Raw genomic sequence first — 17,111 nt, forward strand, 5'->3', positions numbered from 1 at the left:
CAAAATAATACCGACCTATTAAAATAACTTCAAACTTATTTTCAATAGTTCACAAATACTGCCGTGGTGTCTCAAAGGCTACCGGCAGCTACCGGCAACTTTTAAGGTGGAATGTTTTCTTTCGTGGTATCCAATGCACGAGTTGACGTCGTGAATCAACCAACACACCTTAAACAACAATGCTACAACGATCATTTAGTGTGTGTGTTTTTGGCTCTCTTTAATGACATGCTTTAATGATGATTGGATCTTCCAGCGCTTAAAAATGTATATGAATTTCAACCAGATTATGCCAACCGCGAATATTCTGTTTCCGCACTTGTGTGTTGCACATTTCAACGCCACGCTGCGGTCTGTTTTATTTCATGTGCGATGGAGGCTGTTGATGGTGCTCCAGCAAGAGAAGTGTGCATCAAGTGGATCAGGAGTTGACAACAGATGCGTCGCTGCAAGCAGAAGCAGAGAGATCCGTGCAGGACAAGACTTCAACACAACGAGCAGGATGATTTCCTGGAACGATTATGGATTTAATTAGTTATCATAATTTTGAATTACTTGCCTGCACCATTCTCATCTCATCACTGTTTGTGATAAATGGTAAGTTAATGCTGCTTTTATCATGTGGGTCTGAGTTGAGTTTCAATTTTCAGTCATTATTTAATGTCATGCTGCAGCTGTATCGTCATACATTTTCTGTAATCAACTTATAATTATGTGATCTGCTTATATTGTAAAACAGACAATTGGTCTTTTTATATTTGTCCAGCTTCAAACTAGAGTGAGAGTCCCATCGTTACACCATGCAGTATGTATTCTCGCAAGCCTTCAAGTACAATACTAATTCCAAACACGTTTGTTTTATTCATGAAAACATTTTCTCAAACATTTAAAGTAATCAAAGCCCTGTACAATTTCATACTGGTCACTGTGTGGGCGTAGTAATTGGCTTGCATTTCATCTAGTCCATGCTTGGAATTTCAATTACAAGACTATGAGGTGACATCACTGCCTATAGTGATCTCTATACACATTTTACAGACTGAAAAACTAAAATGACTAAAAGAGGTCTAACCACGGGGGGCAGTGTAGTGGCCCGTGAGGGAATGGGGAAATTGGTGGGGGTTGGGTTGTGTGGGTAAGTGATGGGACAAAAAGAGGATGTCTCTACAAAACGCACAAAACAACAACAGCTCCTTATCACCAGAAACAAACACACAGACAGATACAGCAGCAACATGCATCAGTCCGGAGGAGATTTCAGGTGCCCCACATGTGCCATTTGAGGGCCTCCTGATAGGACCAAACAAAGACCCTCAGAAGTCATTTGCATATGAAAAAGCCTTACATGCTGTGGGAGGGGATGTGTGGTTGGCTGGATCTGGATCTCAAATAGGCAACAGGCCTGGATCCTTGATAAGATCAAGCTCAATAAAACCAGAAGGTGTATATCTCAGACACTAACCTTTGGGAAAGGATGGTATGTGTCTCATAGTTTGATATTTCCATTTATAACATATATATATAGTATTATAGTAGTAGTTTCCCTCAAGAATTTATATTTTGCTAAACTCTACACAACCAAAAAATATCTGTAAGTATATCCAGGCGTTCAGCTACCCTGAACTGAACTCAGAGGAATACTGAAAGTTGAGTGGACTCAGCAAAAAGCAAATCTTACAACAGACACCACCTGTCATGATTTCCTGCATCACATAAATGGACAGTCATTGACAAATTTTTTCCCGGTGGTTATAAGCTTTTATTTTCTTAAATGTGTGAATGTGTAAGAGTCTAACATATACATGTTACACTGCCTTAACATGTGGCTCTAATCTGGTCTGAATTTAATGGTTGATCCTTGTTGTAATGACTGCTAATATAGGCATATGGTCAGAGCATCGCCACTGATACCCATGATCTCCATCATACCCCTGGGGCACTTGGAACATACCTCTGTCATGCTGAGTCCAAGTCTAGACATGTATAAGCTGCTCCAGGAGAACTGTGCCTGCTGTCTGTGAAATTGATTGACCTCCACCAATGACAGATGATTGGTGCCTAAGTTGGTGAAGACGGAGCACCAAGTGTGATTGTGCTCTTCTGTGTCTTTATAGTCTGCACTCAGCCTGATTGGGCTCTTGAAGGATGATTACTGTGCATGATTATTGGAATATCTCTGCTCATATCAGCGTTGCTACATTTGTGGCCCCCAGCTTCATAATTATGTCAACTCCTTCTTACACCCCTTCATGCAAAACACACCTTCAAGTATTGCCATATCCATCTAATATCTATATATTACTTTCAGGGCTTTTTAGAAATGTGATGCAGTCTGATTATCATGTAATAGAAGCAACACTTGTGCAGCTGATTTGAAGCTTCCTTTTTGTGGCATCATGCCTCTGTGTCCCCTTATACACATTCCAGGGATTACGTGGATCATTGCCTCTGAGCTGGTCCCATTTGTTCTGCCTGGAGTGAGGCAATTTTGAGATGCCTGGATGTTAGCTATTTGTGTTTGATGTTTTTCTTGCACATGTAAGCGCTGTAGGGGGCATGTGTCAAGGTAGATGAGATTTTAGAGGGAAGAAGCAAAGAAAAAAAGCAACGCTTCATCATGGGGTTGAGGTTCTAGAGACGTTTAGTCTTCAGGTCAAAGAGAAACTATGTGAACTTCTTAAAATTTTATCTGACGAACTTGTGGGTACATGTTTGTGAAATTGCAATGTGCAGCCACACACTGCTCACACCCACACAACTTTCATTTAATCTCTAAGATATCATTGTCATACTGTGTTTTTTTTTCAAAATTATAGAAACTTAAGGGAAGGTTTAAGGGGAAAATCTTGAGTTTAGGCAGTTAAGGACTTTGACAAAAATTTGCTGTTGTTTTTTGAGATTTGAAAAAATATCTGTCAAAATTATAGATAGACATGCCAAACCATAATAAGGTTTAGAATAGCGTTTGTCCTTGAAATCAACTGAATCAGCAAGTTTATACAGATAGTCAGGATTAATAAACAAATGTCTGCTTTTACAAGGGAAGTCTGGTGGAGTGTGACATTAAAGTGACATCTTAAATTATTCTTTCAGGTGTGGATCTCATGAGCTGACTATTTATCTACTGTGCTAAAGCAATCTCCGGAAACATTTCCATTTGTGTTAATATGAAAGATATTACAATATAATTATCTGCAAATATGTGATGAAATTTATGATAGTGGAAAAGTTGAAATTGAAATTACAAAAAACATTTTATATATAAACAATTTGTTTACAACAAAAATATGAATAGCGTTAGTTTTTAAATGGAAAACAACACAGATGATTAAGTCATACACAGTTTGAGAATGATTACTTGTCATCCTTGTTTCTCAGGAGGATGAAGTGTTGATCCTTTCATTAGTATGGATAGCATGTGCTGACTGAAAACAGACTCAAACACAGAGCTCTAACCATGTGGCCTTAACATCCTGCTAATTAAAACACACCATAAAGTGTAAAGCAGTAAATGCCTCTAATTAATTTCTTCTTACTTTGGTCGGATGTTCTTTGTCCTTCTAGCATTCAATCTATTTCTATGGAAACAGATTGAGTTCTGAAGCCAAACAGTGGAATTGGTTACCGTGGCAGCAAGCCATGACGCCTTGAGAGGCCCTTAATTGAGAGCACGTCTGCTTAATTTTCTTTATTTTGTAATAGATAGCTGTAGCTTCTTGGGGAGTTTGACCTGCTGATGGAGACTGAGCAACTTTCTTCATCAAATACTTAGTATCTGAGTCACTTTCATAGCATTGTAGATATAACCTGATGTTGCCAAGTAGAGGACATCAATAGTGGCATATTGAAAATGTTTTTTTTTACATGAGGATTGAAAATACTGATTTTGTGGTAAAAATGATGCGATGTTTGGTGATATAAATATATAAATGTATTCTGTTCATAGGTGCCTCTCCTGACAGGCTGCCTCAAACTCTGGACCTGTGCTCTCCAAACCCGTGCCAAAACAGGGCAATATGCAGAACCCACAGGGACGGCTACTCGTGCTTCTGTGTGCCGGGGTTCCAGGGGGCTCACTGTCAGATTGATGTGAATGAGTGTGTTTCACAGCCCTGCAGCAACGGAGCCACCTGTGTGGACAAAGTGGGCAGGTTCTCCTGTCTGTGTTCTCCCGGGTTTACTGGTGAGTGGGAAGAACTGTGCTGCACTGAGACGACATTTCAGTCCCTAAAAAGCAGAAGGCTTTGTCACGAGATATTTCTGAGTTCATTACTTTGGGGATTCCTGGCAAATTGGACTTACTAGAAAAAAAACTGTAGCACTTACATGTGCACATGTATCATTTTATGTTATTTCTGTTTGGTCTGTCCAAGATTACTGAAGGGGCACAAAGGGTGCAACCGTCAAAACAACAGCCTCAAACAACTGCGTCTTATGAAATTATTAACTGAATGGATAATTATGAGCGCAGCATTGTGGTGCAGGGTTTAGCACTGTCGCCTCACAGCAAGAAGGTTCTGGGTTAAAACCTGCTGCAGGGCTGGGCCTTCCTGTGTGTCTGTATATACGTGCCCAGAGTGTACCCTGTTTCTCCCCCACTGTCAGGTGACCCTCAAGAATAAGATGGTATGGTTAATGGATGGATGGATAATAATAATGTGTCATACTTTTTCTAAGCTATTACCGTGTATGCCTCAATGTATATTTTCTTTTATTTTTATGTCATTCATTGTGATAAATTGGAGAAGATACTGTGTATAGTGTACAGTTTTTTTTCTGCCTTAGAGTAGCAAACATCTGCAGATCCTTGCTGTGAGATAAAAGAGCAGTCAACACATGATCACAGCCAGTCCACATAAAAGCTCATTTTTGCCCTCTGCCATCACTCTACGTATCGTGCTTCCCTGCCCTCTGACATCCGTATTGCTTTGACTTTCACAGGGGCCACTTGTGAGGTCCAGATTGATGAGTGTCAATCACAGCCGTGTCTCAGTGGTGGCAGTTGCCATGACTACGCTGGTGGCTTCACTTGCACCTGCCTTCCCGGTTTCCAAGGACACCGGTGCGAAATCAACACGGACGAGTGCCAAGAGCGGCCGTGCCAAAATGGGGCTCGGTGTATAGACGGGGTGAATGAGTAAGCAGCCCGGCCCCAGTCGTGGAAAAGACATATCTTATGCCAAGTTTAGACAAGCTGGACTATCATGCATAATTACAAAACTACATCTATTAACACAAACTGAGAAAAAAATTTAAATTATCAAATTTCTGAATCATAATCACAATCTTTTTGTGTGATTGTGTCAGATATAGCTGTGACTGCTCTCACACAGCCTTCACAGGCATCCACTGTGAGACACCACTACCTCAATGCCACTCTGAACCCTGCTTCAACAGCGCCATCTGTACGGACGACCAGGGTAACTACACCTGTGAATGCTGGCCAGGTAAATGGAATTGGATGGAAATGGAAATGTATTTCTGAGTTACAGACTTTATATTTTTCAAAAGTGTTTTTGAATAGTCAAGAGACGCATATATTGTAATCAAGGAGGAGAGACATGGACCTCAGAGGGAGGGATGAGAAATCAATTTGCAAAGAGAGAATAAGACAAAGCAAAGACAGAAGAATACTTAAAACACATGCATACAAATTTGTATCCACACTGTGGTATGATGTTGTTCAGACTGTGTGTTTACAGGTGTCTATGTGCAGGTGAACGCATCCATGCATCCTCGATGAGAGCACCAAAAACAGAATCTGCCCTCGACATTCTGACTCTATCACGTAGTCTACACTGGATGTGATATATGCTGTCAATCATATACATTATTCCCATCTGAAACACTGTTTCCTCCTTTCAGGGTTCCAAGGGCATCAGTGTGAGATAGACATCAGTGAGTGCAGCAGCAGCCCCTGCATGCACGGAGGCCGCTGCATTGAGAGGTCATGGCAGGCCCTGTATGGCAGTGAGCCTCTGCTCCCTGAATATTATGACCAGCAGCATGCTGCAGGCTACATCTGCAGCTGTCCTCCAGGAACAACAGGTAATTTATTCTGAATAACCAAACTGAATTGATTATACACAGGTCTCTAATGACGGTTAAAAAGCAGTATATAGTTTCCACTTCATTCCATAGTATGTAGGGAATTAAGTTCACTCTGATATACCTGCAAAAATTACCAAAGATGTATTGTATCAGTGAACAGTGTGGAAGTTCAGGGCTCTGATCAGTGGGATGAGGAGTTTTTGCCTGGAGCAACAGCAGTGTGAGAGGGTGAATTTAAATTTGGGAGTATTTTGCTACTTATAAAAATATATTTTTAAAAATGTATGCTAAACATTATATGCATATTAACACAGTCAGTTCTACCTTTTGATGAAGTGAGAGCTGAGTTCATCCAAAAAGCAAATCATCTCACCCCTAATGGTATCTTGTCATGCAGATAGGTTGAGTTACTGAGTACTTTTAAATCAGTTAATATATTGTCCACTACAGCAGGTTTCAATAGATTTCTTTGTTGGGCTCAGTGCATCAATATTATGTTTGCATAACTAAGTCCAAATATATTATGTTTATATATTATATTAGGAGCATTGCAATAGAAATATCTTAAAATTTTCCAGAAACAACCTACAGGCAACTCATAATAATACACAGACTCTGACAGACTTTTAACATGTTCCAAATAAAAACAACATAACTTTTAAGTAAAAGTTAATGTTTCAGTTAATGTGCAGAGAACTCATCAGGGGTGTAATTTGTGACCTAAAAAAAAACAAAAAACAAAGCTAAATTAACTAACTAAATAACTGGGTGGGTGAACTCCCAGGACAGCTCCAGAATCAGCATCGTTGTGATAGAAAACAATTGAAAGAAAAGGCTGTAAAGTCTGTTGTTGACCTTATAACTTTGGTGAAATGACCTTTGTCAGGTTTGACATTTTCATTATTGTAGCGCCCCTCAGTGGTAGTATAAAAAAAGACACTGTGGCAGACAGAACATCATAAACTGCACAATTATTCTCTAGGATTGTCCCAGTTCTTTATAAACAAGAACCCAAGCCTTCACAATAGATTTTATAATGACACAACTGCATGTAGTAGCTTTTAATTGAGTCTCATTATGATGCTGTTTTCCTCTTGTCCCTGTTATGGTTGTGTAATTCCTGTGTGAGAGGGCTGTGGGACAGCTGACTCTTAATTGCACATTAGCTAAATGAGTGCTTAGGTCTAGGAAATGTGATCAACAGATAATGTACTTGATACTATATTACATATGATGATATTCATGTATTCGCAGTGCACCAATGCCTAGAGAAACGTAGCACTGTTGCATTGTTGGATGTTACATCAAATTATACAATTCAATTGCAAAAGCAGAAAATTCTAGTTCTCCTGCTTACACAAGACTTGATCTAGCGATGTAGGTAAGACTGTGAGCCGTTGCCTGCTGAGAGTTGTGTTCTAAAAATTGATTCCCTGCCAGTTGCAGTGGCACTGACTCACTAAGGTGGCCAAATAGCATTAGTTTAATCCCCAGGATCTGGCTTTGCTGGTCTCCTGACTGGAGCTATTCAGCTCTATGTGGTTGTAGAGAAGTTGACAAGGAGCGGACCTCCACTGGCATGGCCTGTACACACACAGACTAATATGGTGCAGTTAGACAAGTTTGGGGCAGTTCTGGGGGAAAAAGTGACGGCATGATGTGGACACCTGCACCATGGATTTGGGGAATTTTGTTGCTTGGAACAGGTAAAATCAAAATATGTTTTTGTGTAACTAGATATTTAGTGTTGGTATTACATAATAGGAATTTCATTCAGCTGTTCTTTTATTCTTACATGCTACCAATATAAAACCGATAAATAACTTAATAGCTATCCACAGTGCACTTGAAGCAGCACTCTTGTTGTTACAGTATTTTTCTACATTGTACCGTGATGTACTATAGAACATGTAATTGTTGCTCAATAGGGCAAAATGCCTACTCGGTGCATTTGTTTCAGATTTAAAATCTGATAGCATCAACAAAAACAAACAGACAAACAGTGTTAGCAGAATACTACATGGAAACTTAAAGTCCTTAGTATTCCTATTATGTAATACCAACTAAAGTGAACTGAAGTGAACTAAACTGAACTGTAATAGTAGGGTTGGTCAGGTGGGGCTAACTTGACGACATGTGTATCAGAGGAGAAACGTGGTAGTTCACACTATTTCAAAGGCCCGAAAAAGTAAAAAAAAACAAAAAAAACAGGACCCATGATACTCATAAGGAGCAAGTGTCGACAAAATATGCCAGAAAATGCGGGGGGGTGGGGGGTCATGTCAGTGACTACACTAGCAATCATTATGCAACGTGCCCACGTAATAGCTCAACACAAGTGCATCAATGTGACTTGTTAATGGTAAACTAATGGCAGAGAATTTCTTTTTCAGAGAAATGACAGTTATTACCTTTTATAGTGAGCAGAATAATCAAAATCAGCCCACAGTACATCATGTATACAGTGCATCATTTACATCTGCAATGATGCTTTTAATTTGCTTCACAACTGTAGTCACATAGTTTAGATTGATTTGTTTTTTCCCTTGTTAGACAAAAACACAAGCTAGGTGATGTTATTGTTTTCTTGTGTTGACAGGTTCCCTCTGTCAGGAGGTGATAAACCAGTGTGATCCCAGTCCCTGCCAGAATGAGGGCAGGTGTGAGAGCCATGTTGGAGGCTACACTTGCCACTGCCTCAAGCAGAGTCATGATGGCATTCTCTATGGAGGTGTAAACTGTGATGTGAAGCTGGTGGGCTGTGAGGGACATGAATGCCAGAACCAAGGCTCCTGCTCTCCCTTTCTGTTGGATGGGACTCACGGTTACACCTGCTCCTGCTCAGCGGGGTACACTGGACCCCTCTGCGTGACCCCTACCACATTCTCCTTTGAACGCAGAGGCTACCTGCTGCTTCAGAGTCCCTTAGTGGATGCTGAGGTCTCTTGCAACATCACTCTCAGCTTCAAGACTGTTCTGCCCAGAGCAGTGTTGTTCCAGCGGAACAACAGGGGCCTGCTGCTGAGCCTGGAGCTGGAGGGAGGACAGCTTCGTCTCACACTGTGGAAGGAGGCTTCTGCTGGTGCTGAAGCAGAGCTTTCTAGCCAGTCTCTGGAGCTTCCACACAATGTCACAGACGGAGAGTGGCATTCTGTAGAGGCCCTGCTTGGAAACTGGGTGCTCAGCCTGAAACTCTTGGATGACACTGGGAGCTGTGGGAACCAGTCATGCCACAGGGTGGCCCCACTCCAAAGCACCCTGGGCAGGCTGGTGGCGCATCCTCAGAACACTTTTATCGGAGGAGTGCTTCAGGACTCAAATGGCCCTAGTGAGGCCTCTCCACTTCCAGCATTTATTGGCTGCATGCGGGATGTGTTTGTGGACTGGCAGCTCGTCGTCCCTGAGGAATGGCTGAGTGACTCTGCTGTTAATGTGTCCCCTGGCTGCAGCCACAGGGACCGCTGCCTGGATGTGCCTTGCCAAAACAGAGGACAGTGTGTCAACCTGTGGCAGAGCTACCAGTGCTTGTGTCCAAGGCCTTATGAGGGGCACGACTGTGAGGAGGGTATGTATACAGCTGTTAAATAATGGACTATATTATAGGTGGAAAAACTGGAAAGTCAAATAGCAACATTGGAAAAACTGGTTGTAGATTTTGGTTTTCTAAATCTATTAGTGCTGTCAAATGAGGTTTATTGCACAAACATAAACAACAACAAAAAATGTGAGGAAATATTTGATATATCCAAATAATAAATAATAATAACTTGGATTTTTATAGCACTTTTCAAGTTACCCAAGGCTGCTTTACAGGGAAAGAAACACAAAATAAATAAAGAACAAATAAATTAAAACAAGACGAGACAGAATAGGGATGGCAGAGATTGGAAGAGATGAGGCAGCTAGAGGCCATAGGCCTTGGTGAACAGGTGGGTTTTTAGCAGTTTTTTGGAAATGTCCAGAGATGCGGCTCTGCTGATCTCTTCCAGGAGAGAGTTCCTGAGGGTGGGGGCTGCCACACTGAAAGCTCTGTCACCGAAAGATCGCAGGCTGGTGTCACCAAAAGCAGATATGAGACACACATTTACGCTGTAGGCTTTTTGAGATAACCAGATTAATTGCGATCAGAATACGAAGTCGCTCTCATCAAATTTCTTAAGTGGGTGAAAGAAAAACAAACATCTTCAGTTGCTGATGTGTAACAGAAGATAAGGGAGCAGAAACGAGGCCGATCAAAAGCCACAGTAAAGGACAGAGGCAGAGATCCTCTTATCTGACGCACTGGATTAACGATGGCAGGGATTCTATTTTGGAAGTACACAGAGGAACATTCAAGGAAACTGCACACCATTCAGTGAGCTAAGGAAACCTGTGATCAATACATTACAAGCTGAGTGATAAGTTGAATGAAACAAAAAAGGTTGCATTTTTCACTAAAGCTTGACTAGTTTGAGTTTTCCACTGAGGATATCTATAGCCTCTTGAGTCTAAAGCAGATTACTGATCACCAGTGTGTGATGGGATATTTGCATACACATTTACCCTAATGGACACAAATTCACACACTTCAAAAGTACCTGCACACATACAAATCCAAGCTTTTATTTAGCTGTTATATGACCTATTGTTTTCTGCATGACCTCCGTGTGTTCTCAGTGTTCTGGCTGCCTTATCAGGTGACCAAACCACAGTAGAAAGTGATGACAAAGGACACAGATCATACAGTATATGAGGGCTGCTGGCTGCTTAAATTTCCCCTTTCGTTGTCTGTTCTTCTTGGGACCTCAACGGAAACTGCTTAAATGTCTTTTCCCCAGATAGTGAGAATTCTGAGAACACCCAAATCTGTCATGATGCTCTTTTAATTGTAAATTTTTAGATTATATGCTTAGCACAGATGAGAAGAAACCCTCATAATATTAAATGAATGAATGGTATTAAAAGACATTTCTGAGATTTGGGGGCGTAAGCTCTGTTTGTACTTGGTGCACACTGAAATCAGTTGCATGCACCCCCACTCTCTTTCTGCATTTGGTTGAGTACAATGTTTTTCTCCTTTTTTATCTTTCTGTTCTCAGTACAAACAAAGACCTGCAAATGAATTACATTCTTGAACTTATAAAAACCCCTTTGAATATAACACATGTTGGCCAAGATGAAAAGTTCTGAAGATATTTCCCTGGTACTGACACCCAGTCAACTCTCTTTTCTCATCTTGATCACCTTTTCCGACCTTTTGCAGAGCATGTGACTGCACGCTTTGGGAATGAGGACTCTCACAGTTACGCTGCGTTCACAGTCACTGATGATCTGGGTCACGACCTCCACATTTCCCTCTTCCTGCGTACACGGAGGCGCAACGGACTCCTCCTGGTGCTCGCCAACAGCAGCAGCCAGTACCTGCACATGTGGCTGGAGGACGGCAGGGTCACGGTTCAGCTCAACAACAACTTCGAGACTCTGCGGGGAGTGAGTGCGGTCAATGACGGGGAAGTCCACTTTGTGAGTGTAGAGGTGGCGGAGGATCATATGGCGCTGTACATAGCGGCTCAGAAACAGGGTGATGTGGAGATCAGGACAGTAGATGTCCAAGCGGGAGATACTGTGTATGTGGGAGGTCTGTTGGAGAGCAAGACGACTTCAGTGTTTGGTGGATATTTTAAAGGTTGCATCCAGGACCTGAGGATCAGTGACACTAGATTGCAATTCTTTGGGTTGGACACCTCAGTGAGAACTTATCCTTTGGAGTTCATGGAGAATGTGACCAGTGGTTGCTCAGGGGACAACGCCTGTAGTGTGAGTATTTCTATGTATTTATATTTTCAGCCTCTCTTACTGCTGATGATGTCTGTCTTTAGTGATGGAATAGTGTCACGTCTATGAGATCATTGACACATAGTTAAAACTCATCAAAGAGACACCATGAAATATTTGGTATGAGTAAACCCCTGTATCGATTTCTCATCCTCAGAGGAACCCTTGTCTCAACGGAGGGATGTGTTACTCCAAGTGGGATGACTTTACCTGCACCTGCCCCCCGAGCACAGCAGGGCGGCACTGTGAAGAGGTCAGGTGGTGCGAGCTGTCCCCTTGCCCCACAGACTCAGAGTGCAGGATGCTGATCCAGGGATATGAATGTAAGTGAAGTCCAAATTAATCAGAGTGAGTTTTTAAGTCAAGTCTAAAGTCATAGGTGGCAAATCCAAGTCTGGTCACAAAAGTTTATGATAACGTTTTATTGTTTTTTGCTATGGTAAAGATTTTCAGGCTGGAATGCTGATGATTAAAATACCACAGAATTTGAACATTTTCCTTTAATGTATGTTTTATAATTTATTTTTTTACATAGCTGGCATCAAGACCTTATAATGCATAAACCAAAGAATTAAATAAAGCATATCTCAAGCTACTGTTCAAAGGGCCTGCCCAACACTGTTGTATGTATTAGTCATTGTTCTGGCACTTTACCAGGCCTAAACTTGAGAAAAGTCATTTTTTGTAACTTCACTCTGACTCGAGTCCGAGGCTCAAGTCCACACCTGTGGTTATGAGAAATCTTTAATCAGTGTTAGAAGGTCGGAAAATGTTCTAACAGCTGATGTTAGATGGTGAAAAGTATAGTAAAGTGTCAACATGGAATCAAATGTCCCTCTAAAAAGGGTTAAAAGTTGTTGCAGCATATGTGATGATACTAGTAAAAATAATAAGTAATATTAGTCACATAATCACATCTACATGTGAACATCTACCAATGTAAATCATGGAATAAAAATACTAATTTTTAAGTTATTACATAATGTGACAGTTGTCACTCAGTTACTTCATGCTCTCAAATGCACCTGAACAGCGAGTTCATTTTTGTCCCATGTTTTTGAAGATACATTTTGCCTCCATGTTCTTCTGGAATCTTCTTGACATAATTTCTAGGTTTCTAGGTCTAGGTCTGTTACCTCTTAGACCTACATATACCTTATCTAATCTTTGACCTTGTTTGTGGTATTGGTCATTGCTGTCTTAATTGGTCACCATGTAACACACACTTGATTATATACCGGCCTCAATCTGCCCACACAGTATACTGAATGTGCTCCATAAAGCAGGATTGGCCTGAGGCCAGCTTATTCTTTTTTAACTGGGATTAGTGATGATTTACTGTGTTGCCGTCTGTCCTGTAAGCCACCCCCGATGTTAAGTGATTAACTCACTGAAGACCAAATACCTGCTTCTTACAGGTATTTACGATAGATGACCTCATGTAGTCGCTTAAAAGGATTTCAGTGTTATCAAACAGGGAAAAGCGAAGCTGTAATAATGTCTGTTGTCTGTCAGATCTTTAAATTAGAAGTCTTAATACCTTTGTTGTTTTCTGGTTTTTAAAGCCTGTAGATAAACCAGCTGACATAGGGTGCTACAAAGTGATTGTGTAAATGTGTAAACAAATATACATGGCAGATATTTTCTCCTAATCTTCTAGGCTACTCCAATGCAACTTTCATGAACGACAGCACTGTGCTGTCCTACCGGGGAAACGGCCATATATCCCGCAATCTAACCAACCTCTCCCTAAACCTGCGCACACGGAGGCGTAATGCAGCTATCCTGCATGCAGAGAAGGGCTCAGCATTCATCACACTCTCTGTCCAGGACGGGTTCCTCTTCATGGAGCTTCAGAGCACCGCTTCAGACGACAGTGAGGGGGAGGGAGGGGAAGGTGTGTCTACAGTCAGCCTCAGCAGCCGGAGGAGTGTCAGTGATGGTGAGTGGCACAGTGTCCATGTGTTCATGGCAGCGCCGTGGGCACCAACCTCCCGGTGGATGCTGGTTCTGGATGAAGAAATAGAGGAAGCCAGCACTTCCAGGAGCCAGGGAGGCAACATGGACTTCCTCAGGCAGGAGGTGGACATCTTCTTGGGGGGCCTGGCCCCCGATGCCGGCTGGTCGGTGGCTGGATGTCTGAGCACAGTTGAGCTGGGTGGCATTGCCCTGCCTTACTTCAGCTCCTCTGATGTGAACCTCCCGCGCCTACAGGAGGAGCAGTTCATCCAGACATCACTGCAACCACCGCTCCTTGGCTGCAATGGGGCCCCCGTGTGTGAGCCCAACCCCTGCCTGAACGGAGGGGAGTGCCAGGACCACTTCAACACCTACAACTGCAGCTGTGCAGAGGGCTGGGCCGGGAGACGCTGTGACTTCTTCACCAACACCTGCGCTTCCGGTCCCTGTGTCCACGGCAACTGCAGCGTCAACGGGCTGACTTACGAGTGCACCTGTGAGTTTGGCTACGCAGGTGTGGACTGTGAGGAGGAGGTAGATGTGTGTGAAAACCACCTGTGTGCCCATGGAGGCACCTGTCTGCACGGGCCGGACAGGTACGCCTGCCTCTGCCCTGAGAACTACACCGGACCCCTCTGCAAGTAAGTGTTCTGGATGTAGCAAAAAAAAACAGGAGAATAGAATAGAATAAAAATAGCCTAGAATAGTGGCTTTCTGGTGAAACGCAACAGGCTTGTGGAAAGTATAGACCAGCGGCAGAAGAGGAAACAATCCCAATATGAATATTCAATGCTTTGAAGATGACTTTGCTCTTCTATGAACGGTTTTCAGAGCTTTAGTTAGTTAGTAAACACAAAATACACAAATAAATGCTCCAAAATTGCACAGACAAGGGACCGCAGCAAAACACAAAGAAGATCCTTCACTGTAAATGTCTCCGCATCTCTGCCTCTGTTCAGCATTTCAACCACACCTGCAGTGAGTGTCTCAGAAGCTGCATTTCTATTCTAGTGTCAGCCAGAAAAGGCCTCAGTCTGCTGTGGTGTCTCACTACACAAGGCTCTCTGGTTCAGCACCAGTTTCTTTCCCCTGTCATCTACCGTTTGCCTCCGAGAACCAGCAGGGGAACGCCTCCAACCATTTATCCTGTAAACACACAGCCTCTTGCATTTTGCATCTCTTGCACAAGAAAAACCTTTGCAAGTGTCTCGCTAAGCAAGCCACCAGACAAGCTTCACGTCTCCCTTTACTGGGAACATCTACGCTGTAAAGTTTTCATCAAAATGACTTCTTTTTGTTTGTCTCTCTTGTTTGTGTCTCTTTCTACCCCCATCTTGCCATCTGGTTCTCTCCAGTGAACGCATTGAAGAAATTCCGTGGTACATTGTTGTCAGAAAAGTGTAAGTTGTTTTATATTTTTTCTTCTTCTATTTCTCCGGTGTTCGCTATTTGTTTCCTGTTAGATATTTGTCTCTCATATGTCATGTACGCTGTCTCCTGTTTTTTTTGTTTGACAACATGCGACAAAACGCCAAGCAAAGCTAATATTACCGTCGCCTGTGACATTGTTTGCTTTAAAAGGAGATAACCACTGTTTCACATGAGTGACAGCTTAGTTCAAAATGATTCCCGGCACCTTAATTAAAACTCACCCACCAAAACTGTGCATTTTTTAAAATGAATAAGCTTGTATTTTGTAATTGTTGAGGGATGAATTTCAAATTGCCAACGGATGCAGAACATTTTGGAACAGAGCTGCTGTGCTTCAGGCAAACACAAGGTTACAGAGGCCAAAGAGGAATGGTTGGCTTTGTCATTCCTGTACATGTGATTTGACATCCTGCTGGTGAATAGTTGCATGAGGTCTTTAATCTTATTATCCTGGTCACCTCCTAAACCTCTTTGTCTCCCCTGTGGAGAGCAGCGGGAGGCCGTACAATGCAACTCCTGTCTGGCTGATTCCTCTGCTTCCGTATAGACGTCAAACTCTGGGGAACTCAACAATACCTCTGACTGTACAGCCTCAAATAAAAACACACAAGTTGCACATGCTTTCACCCTCTAACATGTCTGATCGTCCTTTACCAGACGGCCCAAGCTGCCTGTTTCTGTGTGTGGCGATGACACCAGAAACTACACCTGCTTCAACGGAGGCAACTGCACTGAGCGAGAGCTTTCCTGTGACTGTCCCCCCGGCTTCATCGGACACCGGTAGGAAAGAAAGATACGTGATTATTGTTAAATGAAAACCTGTGAATAAGTAAAATGGATCCAAAATGATTTACCTACGGAGCATCGTGTGAGTTCAGGCAGAGAACTGATGTCATGGCTGCTTTAGCTGACAATCATTGGCTCATTTACCACCTGTGTGGCTAACAGCTGACCAGTATATTCATGCAGGTGCACAACATGGCCATTATAACCTGATAGCAGCAGCAGATGAAGTATATAACATATATAGCATTGTTTGATAGTTACTACTGATACATCACTGCATAAGCAGCATTTTACTGTTAGAGCAGGTTGAGGTGGAGCCAGTTTTACCCACTTTATATAGTGTTGGGTAGAATCGTCCAGTGGTCCTCATCCTAGGGGTCGGGCCCCTCCAGAGGGCGTTGAGATGATTAATAGGGTAGGAAATACTATAAATAACTATTATGGCTTTTTTTTCACTTTCTTGTGAAAACAATTGATAAAAAAGATAGATAAAAAGATTTAAATAGATAACCATCCCTTTAGGTCTCAAACAGTTATTTAAATGAAACCATCTGAGATCTTTAGAAGGCAAATCTCTTATTGATGGAACTACTTACAACTCATGGACATAAATGTAGTAAATGTAGTGCCAAACCTAACCATAAAACCAGCTGCTATAAGTGGTCAAAGTGTCTCTGACGGAACTGCGACTTTGTGTCTGCAGGTGTGAGCAGGAGGTGGATGAGTGCAAGTCCAACCCCTGTCTAAACGGAGGCTACTGCCGCAACCTCATCAACAAGTTTATCTGCGTGTGCGACATGAGCTACGCTGGAGACTTATGCCAGACGGATGTAAGCGACATTTACTTTTATGTGGCGGTTCTGCTGTGGCAGAACCTCTTCCAGCTGCTTTCCTACCTCATCCTCAGGCTGGACGACGAGCCAGAGGTGGACTGGGGAGGAAACGACTGAGTGTGTGGGTGTGTGTGTGTGTGGTGTGTGTGTGTGTGTGTGTGTGTGTGTGTGCGGTGTGTGTGTGTGTGTGTGTGTGGGACTGTTTTGACAGTATGGGTGGAGGGGGGGGGGGGGGGG

The 17,111-nt window shown here is 42.5% G+C and overlaps 1 protein-coding gene across 2 annotated transcripts in view; it reads left to right on the plus strand.

The window, feature by feature from the left end:
• The first annotated feature begins 259 nt into the window (after window positions 1-259).
• Window positions 260-17,111, plus strand: part of crb1 (crumbs cell polarity complex component 1) — a 22,200-nt gene continuing 5,348 nt past the window's right edge. The window contains exons 1-12 of one of the 2 annotated variants that reach the window (XM_087173925.1): window positions 260-597; window positions 3,947-4,183; window positions 4,942-5,137; window positions 5,308-5,447; window positions 5,866-6,048; window positions 8,651-9,616; window positions 11,294-11,847; window positions 12,023-12,188; window positions 13,526-14,465; window positions 15,180-15,224; window positions 15,913-16,035; window positions 16,745-16,871. In XM_087173925.1, coding sequence (XP_087030051.1) covers window positions 522-597; window positions 3,947-4,183; window positions 4,942-5,137; window positions 5,308-5,447; window positions 5,866-6,048; window positions 8,651-9,616; window positions 11,294-11,847; window positions 12,023-12,188; window positions 13,526-14,465; window positions 15,180-15,224; window positions 15,913-16,035; window positions 16,745-16,871 — 3,753 coding nt within the window. In that variant the 5' untranslated portion in view covers window positions 260-521. Of the gene's footprint in view, window positions 598-3,946; window positions 4,184-4,941; window positions 5,138-5,307; window positions 5,448-5,865; window positions 6,049-7,621; window positions 7,758-8,650; window positions 9,617-11,293; window positions 11,848-12,022; window positions 12,189-13,525; window positions 14,466-15,179; window positions 15,225-15,912; window positions 16,036-16,744; window positions 16,872-17,111 lie in introns of those variants that run through there. The other variant, XM_023406027.2, reaches the window with a different exon arrangement.

The sequence above is a fragment of the Seriola lalandi genome, unplaced genomic scaffold (assembly GCF_002814215.2).
Source record: "Seriola lalandi dorsalis isolate HSWRI2012SDOR001 ecotype SW California unplaced genomic scaffold, Sedor1 jcf7180002054293, whole genome shotgun sequence".
In the NCBI taxonomy this organism is placed as follows: Eukaryota; Metazoa; Chordata; class Actinopteri; order Carangiformes; family Carangidae; genus Seriola; species Seriola lalandi.